General features: G+C 38.8%; 1 protein-coding gene across 9 annotated transcripts in view; it reads left to right on the forward strand.

The window, feature by feature from the left end:
- The window catches only part of Robo1 (roundabout guidance receptor 1), a 1064494-nt gene that overhangs the window by 1028551 nt on the left and 19041 nt on the right, over window positions 1-16902 (forward strand). For all 9 annotated transcript variants that reach the window (XM_060370628.1, XM_060370629.1, XM_060370634.1 and 6 more), the window contains 3 exons: window positions 475-723; window positions 10762-11168; window positions 14379-14531. In XM_060370628.1, coding sequence (XP_060226611.1) covers window positions 475-723; window positions 10762-11168; window positions 14379-14531 — 809 coding nt within the window. The remainder of the gene's footprint in view (window positions 1-474; window positions 724-10761; window positions 11169-14378; window positions 14532-16902) is intronic.

Consider the following 16902-nt stretch of genomic DNA (forward strand, 5'->3'; position numbering starts at 1 on the left):
ATTTTTCAAGGACATTGTGTTCTAAATTCAAAATGCCAACCAACCAGTCTTGTATTCAACTAAAGAAACAGTACTTCACTGATGTGTCAGAGGAAACATGGGTGGTGATGGACTGAGTAAATTGAGTTCCAGTTTATATCCCTTTGAAAGGATTTCGCCCAGTTTAAGACATTAGCCTGGGCCATTTGCAGTACATTTGCAGTTTGTTTTTTCCTAGAGATCCTATGGAGTGACAGCCAGAATTCCCCAAGTGCACTGGAGATTCACTAAACCAACTGTGCAAAGCTCTTTCTTACTATAAGACTTCTCGGCGCCTATACTATGCTATTGTGTGTTCTGATAGCTTCTAACAATGAGTTTTTTCTAACAATAATTCTTCAGTGTGACCCAGAATCTACAGATCTGAAAAGCAGACTGAGTGCCAACGCTGTCTAATACAAATAGCTCACTGCGCGTTCTTGTCACCTATTGTAGCTATGACCAAGAAATGTCATGTCCTGTGCCACCTGCAAGGATGTATTTGCAACAGGATGAGTTAGAAGAAGAGGAAGATGAAAGAGGCCCCACACCGCCTGTGCGGGGGGCAGCTTCTTCTCCAGCTGCGGTGTCCTACAGTCACCAGTCTACAGCCACCCTCACCCCTTCTCCTCAGGAGGAGCTCCAGCCCATGTTGCAGGACTGCCCGGAGGACATGGGCCACATGCCCCACCAGCCAGACAGGAGGTATGTTCTCATTAGCTGCCCTTGATGGCCAGTCAGACTGTCCGCTCCTCAGAGATAGTTGTGCCGTGAAATAATTTTTGAGTCACATGGGCATTTTCTTGGGCTTCCAGCCCATACAGTTAATGGACATACTGTCAACTCTCACGTTAGCTGAACTGAACGCCATGAACTAGAAATCGGAAAAGAATGATGTGGACCTAAACATTCAACCACTTACGATAGTTATGTCCATGAGCACCTTTCTCATGTGAATTCTATGTTCTTGATGGTAAGTGTTTCATGCTACAGTTTTTCCCATGTGTGGACAAGATGCTTCTTTACTCTGTGAGGAAAAAAAAAGAGTTTTCTCCTATCATTTTAAGACCAGCAAAATATCATTTATACAGGGTTACTATATTTATTTTATGGTGACCTCAGATATTATAATTTTGGTTTAAGTATCAGGCCAGAATGTCTCTGTCCAAGCTACAAACAGCATATGTGTGTGTGTGAGTGTGCATATCAATGTATTCAGGCTTTTTGATCTAGTGAGCATCCCCAACAATCCATTTTATTACATACAATGAATATGCATGTCATTTCTATCGGATAAAACCTATTACTGAGTTGTGTTAGCTCTTCTTGTTGTTGATGATTTTACTCGTGCTATTTTATTGCCCTTGACACGCTATATTATGTATCTATTGCTTTCCTGATTCCTAATATCCTTTGAAACTGAACACTTTATTTTCCTCAGGTTTTCCTTCAGTATTCTTGAATAAAAAAATTCTAGCATATTCTGCTTCAATTTTACCCTGCAGATTAAAGCACAATTTACAGTGCTTACTAAGTATCTTAAGTTATTACTAAATTTAAATCAGACACTGTCTCTAAAGAAGGGGATTTTTAAACCTTCTTCCATGTGCATGTGGAACTGGGTTGTCACATATTTAGAATTAATAGTATTAATCCTTGCAACTGTATGAAGATTGAGAACAAATAAGGCATCTCTTTTTACTATTAAGGTCACAGACCATCTCTGCTATTCTTATTAAAAGCAAATGAGGCGCTAATAGACACTATTAAGCCCTGAAATACCTCAGCATTCTTTCATTGTCTAAAATTACCTAAATTTCCTGTTGCCTAGCTACACCCCTCTGGGTTGCCAGTGGAACCACTGTCTTCCACAGCCTTTTTTATTTCTTTTTGATTGGTAGTGGCGGTGGTTTATTTGTTCACTTGGTTACTTGGTTACATTTTGTTTGATGAGACAGGGTTTCTGTGTGTGGCTCAGGCTGGCTTTGAACCTGTGGCAGTTCTCCAGCCTTGAGCTTCCTAGTTCAGGAGTTACAGGTGTAGGCTGCCCCACCCCACTGTCTAGCCCATTCTCTGTCTTCCGGTCATACTCTTCATATTCCTCCCAAAGGAAGGTGCTTTCAGTTTCCTCTGCCCTGGCCTTTCATCCCTGTCTCCTCTTCCAATCCCCAACTTCACTACTAACTCTCCTGCTTGGAAGGTTTCTTAGCTTTCCATGGTGTCCTGTCTGCTATGTCAGCTGTTTAATGTGGTTTAACTTCTGCCTTCCAGGTTCCCATTCACACCTCAGGCCCCTGCATCTGGGCTTGCACTTACTTTGCTCCATTCATCTGCCTCCCACTCCTTATCCCCCTCAAGCTTCCTGCAGTGATTGCATTTTATGAGTTGTTCTGAGAATCAGATACATAATGTTTGTAAAGTAAGTATCTGGGACAGGCTGTTTTCAACAAACAGTATTTTCACTCTATTAATTGATTCGCCCGCTACTTATATTCTGATAGCTGTCGAATTTATTTAGCCATCTCAGACGTTCTTCCTGAGGGTTGTAATATTTTCATGTATTTCTTGTGTTCAGTGGCTGTCTTACATAGAATTATCAACCATATTATTTTAGCCAATGTAGAAAAATATAATATCTAAGAGCATATGCAAAAGTAAAACCAAACCCTCTGTCCTTGTGATATCAATGATCCTCCTGTTTAATCCTCTGTTGTCTTCATGCTGTTTCATAATTTCAATTACATGCCAGTTTCCTTTAATGATAACTCTATATTAGCTCTTGACTTATTTTTGTGTGTGTGGTTTCCATCTCTACAGCTGCTTGTAGCTGCTTCCAAACAAAAGCAAGACAAACGAACCAAAAATTTAAAGCTCCCCTAATACCTTTGAAATGGTCTCCCATCTCTGTCTCTTCCATTTTCCTCCCACCTTCCAGCACTATCCCACCTTATCCTTCTAGATGTTTCTCTAATTGAGACAGTCCTTACAGCCTAGCACAGTATTCGCGGCCCTTAGGTCTCCGCCTGGCTCACCTTTTCCTCAGGCCCCGAGAATACCTTCTTTTCTACTTAGTGTGTTTGAAAACCCCTCATTTTATCTTCAGGTCACAACACAGGTCTGGTACCTCCTGTTATTTTACTGCCTGGCAAATGTTTCTCATTCTTGCAAGTCTGGCTGCTCCCCCTCCAAGGGTGTCCTCTGGTTGCCTGGGAAAAACAAGCAAGTTTTCCTCCCCAACCCCCTTTTTTCTTCTTTAATTATTCTTTTATTTTCTTAAGATTATAATATAATTACATCATTTCCCCTTCAGTTATTTACTTAATACCCTACAATATACCCCTCTTGCTTGCAAATGTATGCTTTTTTCTATTACATGAATATACATATGTATATTTCTAGATACATAAATATACTCTGCTCGGTCTATATAGTATTTCTTGTATGTATATTTTTGTGGCTGACCATTTCGTATTGGATAAGTTGTTTGTTGCCGTGCTCTTCTCTGGGGAAGACTAATTCTGCTCGCAGCATTTCTTAGCTTCTTATATTTGTTGTTGTTTATTTTTTTGTTTTTGTTTTTTTGTGCAGGGATGAGGCCTCCTCACCTTTCCCAATCCCTGTAAGAATGTCTATTGGTGTCCTCCTTGTTCAGTTCCTGTTTAGGCAGTCATGTTTGTGTGACAAGGATTTAGCTTCTGGCATTCCTAGGAAATACAATCTCACAGGAAACTCCCTGGTCCTCTGGTTCCCCTATTCTTTTGGCTTCTTCTGCTATGAACTTTAGGTGATCTTTTTTTGATCCTTTCTACAAAACTCTATTCACTTCTCTGCTGTCCTACAAGTTGGATGACTTGCTGTTTTGGTATTTGTATCTGTTCCCCTATGTGAATTAAAAGCTCTTTGAGAAGAGAATTCCTGAGTCTTTGCATTTTTCCACTACTTGATGAAGAGTGCCTTTATAGGGTAATGAGTTTAAATACATGAACTTGCAATCAATTTCATTGTACTCAATGACTTGTGAGCTATTATGTTCATTGCATGAAAGTATATGAACTTGATTTCCTAGACTAGACAGTAGACATTGATAAAGTCAAAGAAAACGTACTTTAAAAATTAAGAGCTCCTCTTACTTTTTATAACAAACATTCTATGTCTATTACAGAATGTTTTCAAAATAAAGATCAACTTTTTGTCAATATAGACATTATAAACTACCAATAATCTATGTGGTCAGATAATCATGTTAAGGAGTTCAATAAGGGGAGGAGGTTTGAGAAAAAAAGGGAAGAGGAAATGACGTAGTTGTTTTATAATCTCAAAAAATAAAATAAGTATACACAAAAAGAGCCTCATAAGCCCTTATCTCTGCATATTTTCACATTGCTTTGAAAGCGCCATTTGTTAGCATTATTTTAGAAGCTGCTATTTCCATTGCAGTGCATTTTCTACACTGATCATCTTTAACATAGATAATTGTGTTAAATGTGTCTTATAATTTATTTAACCTGTTCCTAATATTGCTGTTTACATTGTGTCTGCCTTTCAGTGAGTGAGTGAACAATGTTGGAGTCTCATCTGGAGTTAAATCTTGAATGTGGCCTCTTCTTTTTCCTTTGCCTGTTCAAATGTGTGTCTGTCAAACAGATGTGTTCTGTTTTGCATCACCCTGCTTCTTCGATGCTGTGGCACTCATTAGAGATAGTTATTTCTCTACAGATCTCATTTTATATCGAGGTACACCCATATATCTAAGTACTTGTTTTCCTCAAAGTTTTTATTACCTAAATATCCCTCTGGAATGCTACTGCAAGTCATTCACAAGACACCATTCTCCCTTGACTATGTTGTAGTCATGTTCCACTAATGGTCCTGTTGCTGCTGAGGCATTTTCAAAAGGTTCAGGCTACTTAAGGACCTTCAGTGGCTTCCCATCTCCCTTAAAATAAAGACAAAATTCCCCAGGACAGTAGTCAGGACCTTTTGTGACCTGTTCTTTGGTAACTTCATCTTTCCCCATTGTCACCACCTTTGTTGTCATCATTACGTTTCTTTCACTTCAGGAAGTGAAAGATTTTTGCATGACCTAAACCATCTTCCTAGAAGGTCATTATGTCCCTGCTTTTGACCTAATACCTATGTGTCTTTTAGATTCAAGCATGAATGTCAGAACTTCTTTCCCTGTTACCACAGTATGGATTTAAATACTCTGGGTCCTACACAAGCTCTGCCCTCTGGCCTCTCAGTACTATACTATCTCTGGGACTGTGGTTTATATTCTCTGGGCTTGTTATTTGTTGTTTGCACCTTCCAAGCTTGTTTGGACTACCATGTCTATTTTATTCACCAGAATTCCGAATTTCCTTATGTTTTCCTCTTCTATTCCCTTCTAACAAGTTCTTCTAAATTTGATAACCTCGCACAGCCATTTTCTACTGTTCAGAAGACAAGAATTCTGAACACATTCATGTGGCTTCTCCATCTCAGTTCAGCCATTGGGGCTAGAAGCTACCCTGTGGATGAGACTTCCCACTCATATCCAGAAAGCTCCAGGGCTGTGTGGCTTCCCTCTGTTGCCACTTAGTCATGGCTTCCAGGATCCCACCCCACAGACCAGGCCTGTCATAACATAGAGTCTCAGGAAATCAGCACGTCTCAGTTGGCAACTGGCTTCAAGCCAAAACAAGAAAGTTGTAAGACCAAGTAAGGAAGGTCCACATTGAGAACTAGGGCATATCCTTAGCCTCTGCTAGATTGTGTTGTTCAAAGAACTCACAAGGCCTATCAAGATACAAGATTAATATCTATTTCTTGATGGGAGAGTAACCAATTCTGACTTTAGAATATCATTTGGAGTAGGAGGTAATCATTATGGACATATTGGAAAATGCAGTCTAAGATATACATGTATTTAATCTATATTTATTGTGTATGATTTAAAATCGCTATTTGTCTAAAATATAAAGTGTTCTCTCTAAATTTTTTACTGGTAATATTTTCATTGATTTGAATATCTAGAATACTTACATTAGGCATAACAAACATGAAAGTGTTTGCATTAATTGATTTTACATCTATTGTGTAGGGGCACATATAAATACTGTTAGATATATGAAGAAAAGTTTAGAAGTCAAGCCATTATAATATCATGACATCTAGTAAGAATGTAAAGGCTCACATTGTTGGGCTGCGCAGATAGTTCCCTTGGTAAAGTCTTTACCTTGCAAACAAGTTTCATCTTCAGAACCTATGCAAAAACAAGGCAGGCTTGGTGGCTTTTTCCTGTTAGCCTATCCCTATAGAGCAGGAGTTCTCAATCTGTGACCCACTTGAGGGTGAAATGACTTATTGCACAGTGGTCACCTAAGACCTTCTAAAAACACAGATATCTATATTATGATTGATAACGGTAGAAAAATTATAGTTATGAAGTAGGCACAAAAAATAATTTTATGGTTGGGGGGTCACTACAACACAAGGAACTGTGCTAAAGGTCGTAGCATTAGGAAAGCTGAGAATCACTGCTATAGAGGCAGAGCCACGGTGATACCTGGCCAACCAGTAGAGTCTTTTTGGAAAGACTTCAGACCAGTGAAAGACTCACAAACTGAAGTGGAAGAAGCCTAAGGAACAATATCCAAGACTGTCATCTGGCCACCATACATGCACATGCACACACACACACACACACACACACACACAACTTGAATTATAAATATTACAATTTCTCCAATGGATTCCCAAGATATTTCATTTATATCTAAAACTCAGTAAAGTAGATGATTAATATAGTAAAAAAAAAATCTGTTTTTTTAGCCAGTTACAGTAAAACCAACTTGTTTTATTTGTTCACATCTGTTGTTTCTAAAGGGAGCAGGGCATATTGCCTTGCTGGAGTTAATATTTAGCTAAAATGTACAAATGGTGAAAATAACATTCACATATGGGCTAGGAAATTTACTTGTATTTTTAGTATAAACATGTTGAATTGGATATTATTGGGAGGAAAAGAAATTCAAATGACAAAGCAAAACTAAATGTCCATTTTACAAATAATCAGGAGGAGACGGTTAATTGTACAACACATTTAAGCTATGCTAACTTTTGAAAAAAAAATTCTCAAAAGTGTTCCCTTTTGTGACATGGTGGGTTAGTGCCGTATGGTGAACGGTGGATACATTGCTTTCATAAATTAATGGAATCGCTCCTCTTCCTCTTGAACAGATTGATGGAGGTATCATTTCCGCCGCAGCGTAGAGTGCTGTGAGTTGAACACATATACTTTTATATTATTTCACAAGACACTGAAGCCCCTGAGGGGGAGAATCTAGAGAGTTGAGCTGCGTTTGCAACAAGCCCCAGTTGAATACACATCCTGAAATAGCTTTCTGTTTTCCAGTAGAATATATTACATATTTCAAACTGTACATGTTTATCACACATTCCCTGGGATGGCCTTATTTACAGATGGTTTGAATAAATTTTTCTGCCTTTTTCTCAGAATTTGCATGGTGTGGTAGTTAAAAACCAGCCCCCGTTTCACATGAAGGTATTTTTGCTTTCCAGAATGTGAATTCTCCAAGCACAACAATATTGGAATTCTTTCATACTGGAGTTAGCTGTTCCACAGCAGTTTATTGATGGTCAAAATAGTCTCCTTTGTGCTAAAAAACAGAACATGTCTTTAAAAAGAAACAAAAATTGCTTGTTCTTGTGGCAATGCATGCTGACAAAGGCTGTAAATTAGAGTTTAAGTACACTATTTTATTATACTCCAAATTAAACAATGATTTTTCTCCTATGTGTATAACACATTCCACATTGAAACAATTATCCATTTTAATCTTTTAAATAACTTCAGCTTCAGCACATTTTTCTTATTTCTTCTAGTGCCACACACACAGATAAATTAAACCCACCCAGAAAGGAAAACTAATCCACTATATTGTATGACTGTGTGTATATCTGTATATATGTTTGTGTATGTTTATATGGGTAGACACACAAATATGTAAAAAGGTGCCTACTCTTTATAATAGTATCTACTTATACATGTAATTATTTGATGGAATGTGTTAATTTTTATTTCTTAATATTTTTTTATGTATCCATTTATAAAATGTCTCTCTGTGACCTATACATAAAAAAATGGACGGTGGGGAGGGTAGCTGTTACCATTCCTAGAAGAAAGATGGTAGACTTGGAAATATGATTTGGTTTAAATTCTGAACTTACATGTAAGAACTACAAGAACTTGGAAGCCTTTTAATTTCAGTATAGTCTTCTGTAAAAAAATTAAAATCATATCTTAAAAAGCACTCCAGCAAGTTATTACAAGAATTAATTAATGTTGTAAAATATGGCTAGCTAGCATCTCAATGAGTGGATTGTGATGCTTCAAAATCATTTCTTTCATAGTTTTTGATTCTAAGCAATAAAGTAAGTTTACTGAAGTGTCTCCATTTATTGGGATCAAAAGCAGAAAATACCTTACTTCAAAGAACTGCCAGACCACCTATAAACGGCGCTGTGTGAACTTACTTTTTTCCCTCTTTAAGTAGACAGCCATATCGGAACCTGGCTGGTTTTGACCACCTCCCTTGTAGCTCTGTCTGCTTACTTCCCATTTCAGACCCAGCTCCGTTCACTTAAAACCTTAATCATGCATTCCCAGACGTCCTTTGTGGAGGGCTTTGGCAGCGTGGAATAGTGGCAGAGATGTGGCTGGCACTGCATTTCATCTTTTGTCCTTCTGCCTCTTCTAGCCCTGGGGGAAGGAAGAGAGAACACCAGCAGCAAATGCAGAGTAGTGTCCTCAGAGGATAGGACTAGACAGTGTTCTGACTCAACTTACTCAATGAGTGTCACCGTGGTGGAGAAGGGGGTGTCCTGGCACCAACTCACCTCAGTAATGAGAGCTTTGACCTTTTTTTTTCACTCTTCATTTAATTTATTTTTAAATTTATTACAATTTATTCACTTTGTATACCACCTGTAGCCCCTCCCTCAACCCCTCCCAATCGAAACCTCCTTTCCTCTTTTCCTCCCATTCCCCTCTCCCAGTCCACTGATAGGGGAAGTCCTCCTCCCAGTCCATCTGACCCTAGCCTATCAGGTCTCATCAGAACTGGCTGCATTGTTTTCCTCTGTGCCCTGGTATAGCTGCTTTGCTCTTAGACATCATCTCTCTTTAAACAATTTAGTCATACCTTTGAGTGACTTAGCACCTACGCATTATCTGTCTTGTCCCATATTGTGAGGTCATCAGATGATAGATATGCCAGATCCTGATGACAGCTACCTTGAAACAGTGGTGTTCAGCAGAGCAAAAATCATAGTCTTTTCTTCTGCAGAGTGTAGAACTCAATGAGCTGTCCTCCTGGATCCTTTCACCTGGCATCCTTCATTGCATTATCTCTTCTACCTGGCTTGGTGAGGAGTCACTGAGCAGGACTATTCCGTGAAGAAGCCTGTGTCTTCTCTTTCTGTGAGAGGGCTCCAAATTAAAGAGCCACTCCCTTGCCTTCTTCTTCAATAAGAACATGGTGTTGCTTTCTGTTGAAGTCCAAGCAGTCTCAGCCATCTTACACTCACTGTGGGTGACAGAAAGACTTAACTTTTAAATGAGTTCTTCAAAACTCTGGACAAGTGACTGGGACACATTATTTATCATTCTGAGCGTGGTATTCTTAGTATTTTCTTAGTGTTTTGATTCATAACAAATTCTGGGACTATAAAATAAATATCCTTAACCTTATTGAAAAGTCAAGGGTATAGATCCACACAAGCCTGACTGGTAGAGATTCAGTTAAGCATGAACAGGTAGGTAATATAACACTAAAAAGCTGAAGAGTTTAAAAAGAGTTCATAACCTTTAGTGGAACTCGTAAGTGATTAAATCAGAGAAAATTGTTCTTGGATCTCAGCTTTTCTTAATAGAATAAAGTCTAAAAGCAATTATGGCATACGCTGAATATGTATTTTTTTAATAGTAAGGAATTTTGCTGAATGTTGTCAAGATGAATGACTCCATTTGCTCTGAACAGTGAGAGTAGCAATGAAGAAAAAGGAAGGAAAAAATGTGTGTGGAACAAACTGTTTCAAGATTAATGTCTCTTGCCTTTAATAATAAGCAACTGATAATATTAGACACTCTTCAGGAAAAATACAGTGTTCCCCAAATAAGGATCACCTCCCCCCTCCTTTTAAGTGAAAATAATCCAATGAACACACGCGAGGAGAATCAGTTCACCTTTATTTTGACTTGAATAAAATAATAGACCAGATTTGACAGTTACTGTTAATTGTCGAGGGACAGAAACTAGAGTATCCTGAGAGATAGGCCTGTGGGGCTTGAATGCAGTAACTGAGGTGGAAAACCTCACCCACTATGGGTGGTGCCATTCCCTGGCTGTGACCCTGGACTGTGTAAGTCAAGAAAAGCTGAGCAGCAGCATTCATATGTGGCCCTCTGCTTCCTGGTTGTGGATACAGTGTTGCCAGCTGCTGCAAGCTCTTGTGACCTTAACTTCCCTGTCCCGCAGACTGTAGCAATGAACTGTGCTTCAGAAGGAACCCTTCTCTCCTTGAAGTTGTTTTGGTCTGAGTATTTTATCACAGTGACTAGAAGAGAAACTAAGGCACTAGGGGAGTTGCTGTTTGTCACTGTAAGCCTCAACTTCCCGATTAATTTATTGTTTTGTGTCTTAAGTGGTGAGCTGAGCTGTTCCTTTCATCTTCCTACAGACGGCAGCCCGTGAGCCCTCCTCCACCACCGCGGCCAATTTCCCCACCTCATACTTACGGCTACATTTCAGGACCCCTTGTCTCAGATATGGATACAGATGCCCCAGAAGAGGAGGAAGACGAAGCTGACATGGAAGTTGCCAAAATGCAGACTAGAAGGCTTTTGTTACGTGGGCTTGAGCAGACCCCAGCCTCCAGTGTCGGGGACCTTGAGAGCTCCGTCACTGGGTCCATGATCAATGGCTGGGGCTCAGCCTCAGAAGAGGACAACATTTCCAGCGGGCGCTCCAGTGTCAGTTCTTCGGATGGCTCCTTTTTCACAGATGCTGATTTTGCCCAGGCAGTTGCGGCAGCCGCGGAATATGCTGGCCTGAAAGTGGCGCGTCGCCAAATGCAGGATGCTACTGGTGAGTTCTGCGCACCCTTCACCCGCAGAAGTGCGCCGTGTCCCATCATGCGTCCCGTGTGAAATAATTCTCCAGTTTTTCTTTCCCTCTCTTTTTTAGAACCCGTGGAAAACAAATTCAAGAGTATGAGTTGGTTTGTTTATGGTGTTTTATTTATTATTTTTGATAAACGTAGCAAATGTACATAGATATGTTTACATTTGTAAACATATTTATGCATTTGTACATGTATGTTTTAAGGCAATCGATAATTTCTTTAAGGTTTAATTATATTCAGCAAAGTGAACTTTGTGCTACTGTGTACGCATTATAAGTGGTTTTAATGCAGAAAATTACTAAAATGAAATTCATTTTGTTAGTTCTATTTAATTAGCACTTCTGTAATCTAAATAAGAAAATAACCCGGTTGGAACAACTCAAACTATTGGGAAATGGCTCTTTAGCCTCTTAGATTAGTCACCGTGATCACAGTCCCTGATGGAAACTCCATCAGAGACAGCAGTTATCCTGTGGCCCGTGAGGAAGGCAGGGCAGAGGAGCCCCCTTCCTGGCAGGCCCTTGTTTCTGTGGTTGCTCACGTTGTAGGACAGATGAGGCTCGAATCCCACCAGGACCAGCAGCAGGGCTAACATCCGAAGACCTGCTTCTTAGGATCCACGTCTGCCTGCCAGACTCTAGCGTGTGAACGTTCCATGGTCCCCACAACAGAACTACCAGCCAGGGAACAAGCACTTGATAGGAGAGTCTGTGGAAGGACAGTGCAGATTGAACCCGGAATGCCGCTTTATGCTTTGTTATCAATTTAACTGGAAAGATGTTTGAAATATGCATACATCTTAAAGCATTAATGTTTCATATTTTTAATCTAATAGTTGAAAGAGCAAGTTAATATAAATGCATATTACTTTTCCTCATTCCCCTTTTCATTGCTATAGACTAGTGTAATGAATGTACTTACTTTCAAATCGTTTTTACTTAATTCTTCCTCTCCACTCTTTCTTAGAGAGGAAGTAGCATAAGAAAGAAAATAATTGAAATTTCAACAAACACCCTATGGTCTTTGTGTAGAATGACTATGTATGTGTGTGTGTGTGTGTGTGTGTATTGTGCATGTCTGTGTGTGTGTGATTATGTGCTTATTTCTGGTAGCTGACAATATGCAAACAGCCAAGGAAAACAATATGGTCAAGAAGAAAGAAACCTATTTCAGGAAAGGAAAAGATCATCATGAGTGAAAAACTGCTGCCTGCTTTAATTTCCATAGCTCAGTACCTGTCACATTGATAGCCTCCCTTGCTCTCTTGAGATGCTGTACTAGTCATTACTTTTTTTCTGTGTAGAATAGACTCACAGACATTTCACTTGCAGCACGAGACCATCTCTGTACATTATTCATTGTGTGGAAAAAGATGTATAATATTTATCAACACATTATCACAGAATATCTATTTATTTCAGGCTTATGTTTTATAAAATGTAACCAAATATTCTTTTTCCCAGTAGTAGCTAAGTGTAGTAATACATGCAAACCTAATTATCGTTATTAATAAATAAATAACATCTAATTATATATATTTTTATCTTTGTTTTTAATCTTCTGTAAAAAAATAAGCACATGAAATTATCTGAAACCCCTATTTTCAGATTGCATTAATGGCGCGTTTCAGCCCATTAAGTCAACAAAACATAGGAATAACGCTGAAAATTCATCTGTAAATGACCTTATGCCTCAGGGTCTATGAGCAGTAGATGGTCTTATACGATACAATGAGTAATGGTTTCCATCTCAGCCCTAATTCTCTGTTTTCATGGATATGTAACTTTAATTGTAATAGTCTCCATCATAGCTAAAGAGAGTTGGGTTTAATATTTTATTGTATTGTAATTTAGTGGCACTTCTGGTTTCATTTGGCTCATAATTATAATGAACTAAACATGCACTGGCCTCTGCCTATTACAATACTCTCTAGAAGAAATGGCAGTGCTTATCATGTGACTTGAAGTTAATATGAATGGATAACCCAGTCACATTGCTTCTCACTTGGCTGCATTTATGTCCATTATTTAATGTGCCTCAGTTAGCACTTTTAAATGTGTTGATTTCAGTATATGTGGCTTCTCTTGCTTATAGCCAGAGGACATGTTTGATTCCCAAGTTTCTTGTAGTTCAATAGATAGCGGTAGTACTCTTTTGGATGGAATTTCCAGAAACCAAAATACTGTAGGTTAGCATATCACTGAGAGCCTTTTGTTGTCATTTTGGATGAAACAAGTTGTACCGATTATAACACACCATCACTGTTAGGGCCAGGGAATTTGATGCCACTGAAATTAGCCTCTTAGCAAATTAAATTTGCACTATCAACTGGCAATTTTGCCTCCCCAGAAATACTATCACTAACATGCTGGAATCTTGAAGGAGCCATTGGATACTGAGGCTTGACAAATACCCTGAAGCAGAAAAGACAGAGAAGTACACCTGAGTAGACTATGTATGTGAGCTAGGTCAAGTTCAGAGCACTTACAAAGGGAATACCCAGGAACGGCATGAAGTCATCAGGGTTCTACCTTCAAACAGTACCTTAAACACACTTAGTTAAAATAAGGGTATAATTAATCCGGTTCATTTTTTTTAATTTAATTTTATTTTTCTTATTAGTTACATTTTGTTAACTCTGTGTCCCAGCTGTATCCTGCTCCCTCATTCCCTCCCCAACCCCACACTCCCTCCCTGGTCTCCTCCCTGCCCCTTTCCAAGTTCACTGATAGGGGAGGACCTCCTCCCCTTTCATTTGACCCTGTTTTATCAGGTATCTTCAGGGCTGGCTGCAAAGACCTCCTCTGTGGCCTAACAATTACAGCATGAATTTATTAATGAATCTGACTCTTCTTCTTCTAAAAGCAACAAGCACTGAATATGTACAAGAAAAATAATATTTTAAAAACATGTTAGTGGTGATAGCTGAAAATATAATTGTGGCGTTTTCCTTATGCAAAAGATCATGAACTTTAGTAGAATAAAAGTCCTATGGTTTCTACAAAAACAAAAGGACTAACAGTGCTTTAGGGGTGTTTTCTCCAGCACGCATAAACAGAAGGAGGGAGAGCTCGTTAATTGGTGGGTGTTACATATGTTTTCAAATTAGGAATTGTTTCTGGCTTGATTCTGTGACATTAAAATTCACTGATGAGTGTGGCCTTCCTCCACAGGCCGACGACATTTCCATGCCTCTCAGTGTCCTAGGCCCACGAGTCCTGTGTCTACAGACAGCAACATGAGTGCTGCTGTCATCCAGAAAGCGAGACCTGCCAAGAAACAAAAACACCAGCCAGGACATCTGCGCAGAGAAGCCTATACAGATGGTAAGTCCATCGAAATGGTTGAAAACATCTATGAGGCTTCTCTATTTCCCCTGCTTCTATATGGCTGGTCAGTGTGTTTGCTGCCATTAGAAATTACATTAATATTCATTAAGAGTAGCCTTATATTACTTATAGGAACAAAACCCTTTCACATCTTGTCAACCATTTTTAGCCTTTGCAAAAATTTTCTAAGCAGCTGGTTATTTAAAAAATTAAATAAATATTTTAAAGTTTATTTTATGGTTTTACACAATGGCCATGACTATAGTAGATGTCATAGCATTGGATTAACCTTTGTCGGCAGCACTGATCAAATCTCCAAAATATCTGTATATTCTTCATTCTCTCTTTTAAAAATAATCTTGCACTGAAACAAAGTGCAATAAAGGTACTGGGACATTTTTGCAATAATCACGGTGGCTTTACAGATAGCCTGTGCACCGAAAGGCACCCCAAACCCTCTTCTTGATGCCTTCAAATGCAATATGGACTCTTGCTGAAGAGGGAACACTTGTATTCTCGAGGGGCAGAGGAGGATAATACAAACATTGTGATGTTGTCTAGAGAAAGCCTTTAATGAAAGTGCCTCAGGTGGCCCAGCATTTATTAAACCACCGCCACCTTCTCATTTTATAAAACAACCCTTCGGGCCTTATTGGAAATTCATGTAAGATAAATTCTCTCAGACTCACCCATCTTGTCAAGTTTTCTGAATTCATGAAGGGGTAGGGGAAATATGGTGTCACGGTAGCGTCCCAATCTCCTACATGTCCACAGCCACAATCCGATTAGGACTTTCCTTACCAGGCAGCAATTTTTCATAAAGGCCATCATTTGTTATTACCATATGAAGGCTTAATATTAAAGGTCCCTATCCAAGGTTGTGGAGAAGGGGTATTTGGAGGTACTTTTCCTTGTGAGTCTTGCCACTTGACAGAAAAATTTAATACAAAGCTCACAGCATTATGAGCACAAGTAATTTTGTGAAGAGTGGCTGTCCATGCTATTCTCTGGAGTTCATTCTGAGTATTTTCTCTCACTACCGTCTATCTGATATTAGACTACATTAAATACGGGCATGACACAGCACACCTGGGCCTCCTGGCTTCTGCCTGGGACTCTTCTGTCAGTGAAACTGAGCTGTCAGAACATTATCTGATTTTGAAGGGTTTTTACAGTGGCTCTGCCATGTTTGCCTCTGTGAAGGGACAAACACTAGGTGTAAATCCTCAAACTCTACAGGCAAGCTTACATTTATGGGACCCCTGTAATGGCATTTTACAAGTTTTATTGCTGTTTTATCAATGTTTATTATCTAGAAGACAGGAGTCTTCACTGGAAGGCTGGTCAAACGTCAAGCTTCGATGTAAACACATCTAAATTGAACACATATGGAAAAATCTGGCCTAAAACTTTGTGTAGATCTGTCTACCTCTTATTTATATGTATTTAGAGAGGAGTCTGGCCATGCCGCTAAAAATGCTGTAAATAGTGAAAACTTGCTGGGTTAACGAGCAAAGCATCACAGTTATATATTATGCCATTCGTGAGAATTATTATCTGTGTTTGTGTCCTGCATTCCACAGGACTTGTTTTGATGTATTTAAAAACTAAATATGAATAGTAACTAATCCTCGAATAGAGAGTATTAAATTGAATGATGAATCACTCAACTTGTTTTTTAATTTAATTTCAGTCATACCAAGAACTATACTGAAACGTGTAAAACTAAAAAGTTAATGTGAAATATTACTTGGATTTCAAATAGCTCATTTCACAAAAGTGGTTATGCAAATTATCAATGCTTACTGCAATGCAATAGTTTTCCATAACTCATGAAAATAAACAATAGAGAAATAAGTTAAGATGGTTTAAAATTGTAGCTTTATCTTCCTTTCAACATAGGGAAATATCAGCCATCTTTAAGTTATGATTACTAGACTGTTTCTTCAATCCATTTCTGAATATTTCTTTGAAAAAGCTACATGTTAGTTATATCTCCTAAAATGGACATTATTTAAGATCACAAAACTCAGGTCTTTTTTTAATGCACCAAACAAAAGAAGTAAAAAGATCATACTTACCCACACACACACACACACACACACACACACACACACACACATTTTGTAAATCTGGTACTCAAACCCAGGGCTTTGTGCTCCCCCTGCCAAACCTAATATGTGTATACTCTTGATAGCAGCTTTGAGATAGAGATAAAAGGGATTTTCTCAGAAAGTAATTTTATCAACTTATTATACTGCATTTAGAAAATATATAGGAGTGGCTGGCGACATTGACTCAGCTGTTAGGACATTGACTGGCTGTTCTTCCAGAGAACCCAGGTTCAATTCTCAGCACTGAAATACCA

Source organism: Meriones unguiculatus, chromosome 17 (genome assembly GCF_030254825.1).
Source record: "Meriones unguiculatus strain TT.TT164.6M chromosome 17, Bangor_MerUng_6.1, whole genome shotgun sequence".
Taxonomy (NCBI): Eukaryota; Metazoa; Chordata; class Mammalia; order Rodentia; family Muridae; genus Meriones; species Meriones unguiculatus.